The 4,908-nt window shown below is 50.3% G+C and overlaps 1 protein-coding gene across 1 annotated transcript; it reads right to left on the bottom strand.

Annotated features, from left to right (window-relative positions):
• Positions 1–3,228: 3,228 nt before the first annotated feature.
• On the bottom strand, positions 3,229–4,110 carry UCRPA7_2939 (putative zn 2cys6 transcription factor protein; the record flags this gene model as incomplete). The annotated part of the gene is made up of 1 exon (XM_007915494.1): positions 3,229–4,110. The coding sequence occupies one exon, from the start codon at positions 4,108–4,110 to the stop codon at positions 3,229–3,231; it is 882 nt and encodes a 293-aa protein (XP_007913685.1).
• Between the last annotated feature and the right edge of the window lie 798 nt (positions 4,111–4,908).

Genomic DNA, 4,908 nt, shown 5'->3' with positions numbered 1-4,908 from the left:
GGTACGGTAAAAGACGATGAAGATCAGGAATTAGACCACATGATAACAGCTCTGTTCCATAGATACGTGTACGAAAAGACTGAGCGAGAACGACCGTGTAGCCCACGATGCTCACTCACGAATGATAAACCTCCTAGGTAGTGACCAGGAGATCAGGGCCACAGTGCTGGAGCTTAATAGACACCGAATGAAGTACATGCTTAACACGATAGACTCGTAATGCCAATCAAATGCCACCCGTTATATCTAAGAGCCGCTGGAATAATGACCACGAGGAGAATCTTGAGCTTTGAATTCTAGTATCATAGGCGCGATAAGACCGTAACTGCGTTTCAATGTTTTCATGAAGCCATATAAACAACTACTTCTGTAGTCTTTTGTGTATCATGAAACTTGGCAAAGACAACGTCGGGCTTGAGGCGAGACCTTGCCGTGCTCGGAGGAAACCCGGCCGGTCATGTCTGCCGTTCTGCCGGCTCATATTGGATATATATGACAGCTATAACAGCCGACCAACCAGTACGCTACTCCCGGCTTCTCAACTGTCCCCGTGATAGATTTTCCCTAGATTGCTCTGTGGGGAAAGAAATTTCTCAATCTGGGGTTTGCTCACGTTCTATTGGTGTGATTGCACTTTGATCTCGACTCCAGGCCGAAGCTTGCCCGTGGGGTAAATTAATTGTAGCATTCGCGCCGTCGCCCATGCAGTGCCGTTGCTGCACGTTGATGAAATCTATGGAAAAGTCAATACTGTATTATTGACCCATCAAATCAGGAAGGAAAGACTCGATTTCTAGAAGGAAATACCATCTGATATAAGAGGGCGAACCTCTTCAATTGTGTCGTCTTGGCGTCCTTCTCTTACCCGGGTTTGCATCTCCAATCGCTGTCCCTTCAATCTTGATACCGCCATGAAGTCAACAACATTTGCCGCACTGGCAGCAACAGCTGCTAGGACTGTTGCTGGCCATGCCATTTTCCAGCAACTATGGGTGGATGGTGTCGACATGATGAGTAACCCATAGACCACCTCTAATAGAATCTCAAGCTGATGTGCAACACGGGTCTCAGTGTATTCGCATGCCTCAATCAAACACACCAGTCACTAATGTCGCCGGAAATGACGTTCGATGCAACGTGGGCGGTACTCGAGGTGTCTCTGGCAAGTGTGCTGTAAAGGCTGGGTCAACTGTTACTGTCGAGATGCATCAGGTGCAACTTCTATTCTTCTTCATTGATGAGATTAATTATGTGAGACTGATGTGTACCATTATAGCAACCTGGCGACCGATCTTGCAAGAACGAGGCTATTGGCGGTGCCCACTACGGCCCCGTGATGGTGTATATGAGCAAAGTCAGCGATGCTGCGACAGCTGATGGTTCAACTGGCTGGTTCAAGGTCTTCCAAGATAGTTGGGCTGCAAAGTCTGGCGCTGGTGCTGGTGACGATGACTACTGGGGCGTGAAAGATCTCAACACATGCTGTGGTAAGATGGATGTCAAGATCCCGTCCGACATTGCCGATGGAGACTACCTCCTACGCGCCGAGGTGATCGCACTTCATACAGCAGGATCCAGTAATGGTGCTCAACTATACATGAGCTGCTATCAATTGAGCGTCACCGGGGGAGGATCAGCTTCGCCCCCGACCGTCAAGTTCCCCGGAGCTTACAGCGCTAAGGACCCCGGCATCTTGATCAATATCCACGCCAAAGTTGCCACGTATGTTGCTCCCGGACCGACAGTCTATGCAGGGGGATCTCAGAGAACTCCCGGCGGAGCTTGCTCAAACTGCGCAGCAACCTGTACTGCTGGGTCCGGCAAGGTCGGCACGGCATTGGTAGCGCAGCCTACGGCCGCCGCTGGTCCAGATACCGCCGCATCGCCAGGTAGCAGTGCTGGCGGTGCTGCTGGTTGTGCGCAGCAAGCGTTCCAGCAGTGCGGTGGAAATGGTTATACCGGTTGTACAACATGTGCGGTAAGGATTTCTCGAGCTTCCGATATTGCTGAATGAAGATGTCACTAACATCAGTGATAGTCGGGTTTAACATGCAAAGATGTCTCGGCGCCTTACTACTCGCAATGCCAGTAGATATGTTTTGCGTCCTCAACTTGAAGGGAGCGGCATTCTGGAAGCCGGGAGAAGAGACGACGGCACCTCTATGAATGCTGACAAGGCAACTTTCAGTACATGTGATGATCTGTGTTATTTAGCATTTACGTCGACATCTTGCAAGGCGTTGAGCAAGTCATCTTATTGAGTAAAACACCCCATCTGCCACCATGCTTGACTTTGTGATCAAGATACAACATCGGAGTTTTCTATCCACGGGGATAACCCTCATGACGACTATGTACAGATCACTTAGTACGAGTATATTCAGACACCCTTTCTATGCTGTTTCCTGTGTCGGCTTGAATGTTCCCAGTAAGATCTAAGGTCTCGCCAGAACCTGTCCATCATCTCACCCTGAAAACTCCGTCGGACATTAATGAGCAAGCCCATTTTAGATCAAAAGTCGAGGGACATCAGAAAACTATTGGAATGCCGAGGGTCCTGGATAGGTGCAGTATTACAGATGCAGCGAATTACGGACAAAAGGATCCTGGCAATTCATGAATCACCCTTAAGCTATGCGGGGATTAGTTCCCTTCCATCAGTACCGATACTACTTCTAAGCTGTGCCATCTTCTTGATCTTCACCTTTATCCGGTCTCTACATCGTCTTTATGTACATCCCCTAGCATGAACACGACGCCCGCGCATTGCAGCTCTCACTGGTGTCTATGGAGCACACTTTGACAACAACCCGCAAAATCCAGGTTTGGGCAGAGGACAAGGAGCTTCCCCGAATCACTAAAGATTGCAGCATGATGGTCATAGCTTGATTGGATTCGGGTTGGTTATTATATAGCTATTACGATATAGTTGGAGTGAACAGAAACCAATTAGGTCGCAGTAACGCCGGTTTTCTCCTCTCAGGTCTGCAAACGTCTGTACCACTGGGCCAGGCGTGCTCATGCTGACCGAGACTCAGCTTTCTTAGTCGTTGTTTTGAATGTGCCAAACTCCGTTTTCCTGTGCCGGTGAACATGATGAAAGCAAAATCTTGTGGGCCAGTAGACTATTCCTACATGCAGGGTATCTCCCAAATGACGAAGACCTCACTGATCCATTAACTCAAACGCCTCGTTGAATATCATCGACTCATTCCCTCATCCGAGCATTTAGGGGCGAGCAAAGCCTCCACTTCGGATGAAAGCGTCCTGGTAGTCTCGCAAATCCGCCCAGCTTCGAAGCTCTTCCTCCTCCTCCTCGGCTGTCATGGGCTCATCAGAAGTGTGATCCGAGCTTCGACTACCAGCGGGCGGGCCAGTCTTCTCCAGGCGAGTAAGAATGTGCAAGAATTGCGACAAGTACGCCTCGTTCTTCTGCATCACTGGTCCTTTACGGGTAGACGTATCGTTGAGGAGAGTCGACGCTACTTGCCTGATCTTGTTGATGAGCGATGCGCCATTGGGCTCCATGTTCCGTTGTGGAATAGACAGAAGGACAGTCATAAGATCCTGCACTACTGCCTCGCGCTCCGCCTCGAACTTGAGGCCAAGCATCGCATCGGGCTCTGGTTCCATTTCCTCGATTGCGGCTGTACCTACGTGGGATGTGTCAGGAGGCATTCGATAAATGGCTATTTGCGATTGTTGCGCTGTCTGCTGAACAGCCTGGCGTCTTTCGTCGCGGAGGGTCAGGAAACGCTCCACATAGAACGACCTGGTCGCCAGCCAAGAGGTGTAGATGTTGGTTTTCTGAATCTCGTATTGCAACAATCGTTTCTTGCCTGGCTCGCGCTGCCAGAATAAGCGGATATCGTTGCTAGGTTGCGGATTCGGGAAAGCTGGAGCTACGTATCCGAACCCGGGAGCTTGATCCCAAACACTGGCAATTGCAGAAGGGGTGGGGATAAACTGTACGCGTAAGACTTCGGGCAGGTTCTCGGGAGTGACTAGGGGTTTGACGCTGGTCAAACCTGCATCGAGGATGCTCATCTGCAGCTCCCAATCTAGCGTAGTTAGGCCGTAATGTAGCTCATAGCCAACGAGGCTCTGCATAGTCATGTAAATTTGGATAGCCTTATTGAAGCCCACCATGAGGGAAACAATGCCGTCAGGTTGCGGCAGAATTCGATCATGTGTTATGCAGTCGTCATCCACCTCTCGAGGAAGCTCGGGGTAATACTCAGGTGGGGTCTCTGGTGGCAAGATCACTTCACTGTGCGATGCACCTAATTGAGACATGGAACTGTGACAATAATAAGCAATGGTACTAGGGACCAATATGAGATGGCACCCACCGAACTCCGAGGAACAAAACCCAGAACACTCGTTTGCCCATTTCTTCCTCGACAAACCCCTTTTCGTTGACCGGAAAGCTGGTGATGCCAAGAGCCCGAGCCGTGGGAGAGAGTCTGCCTGCTCGATGAAAGCCTAATTCTCGGACGAAGGACATGGACTCTGCCATGAACCGACGGCAGAGGTTCCAGCGTAGTGTATACCCAGCGGACAATCCAAGAAAATAGCTCGTCATGGCGTCATACACGCTGACCTGGTCCTTCTCCATGAACTGGTAACCTCTGGTTGTGAGTGCAACAGAGCGACAGTGGTCAACGAAGTCAATCGACCTCGGATAAACGCGATCGCCATATCGAGCCTTCAAGTGAAGCCGCGCAGCACGTGGAAACGAAGCAACGAGGCAGCCCATCATGCTGGCAAGCAATCCTAGGAACTCCGGGTTTGTTTTGTCTTCGCGATTGATGAGGGAAGCTCGGAAGGTGGGTTGGTGAGGAAATGGTATCAGGGGGTGAATGTACGTATAGTAGTCGTCGACAAGCAGCTCCAAAACCGGGAAGG

The sequence above is a fragment of the Phaeoacremonium minimum genome, assembly GCF_000392275.1.
Source record: "Phaeoacremonium minimum UCRPA7 unplaced genomic scaffold PA7_03_scaffold_221, whole genome shotgun sequence".
Classification (NCBI taxonomy): Eukaryota; Fungi; Ascomycota; class Sordariomycetes; order Togniniales; family Togniniaceae; genus Phaeoacremonium; species Phaeoacremonium minimum.
Note: the sequence above shows the minus strand (reverse complement) of the source record. Positions and strands in the feature narration are given on the sequence as shown.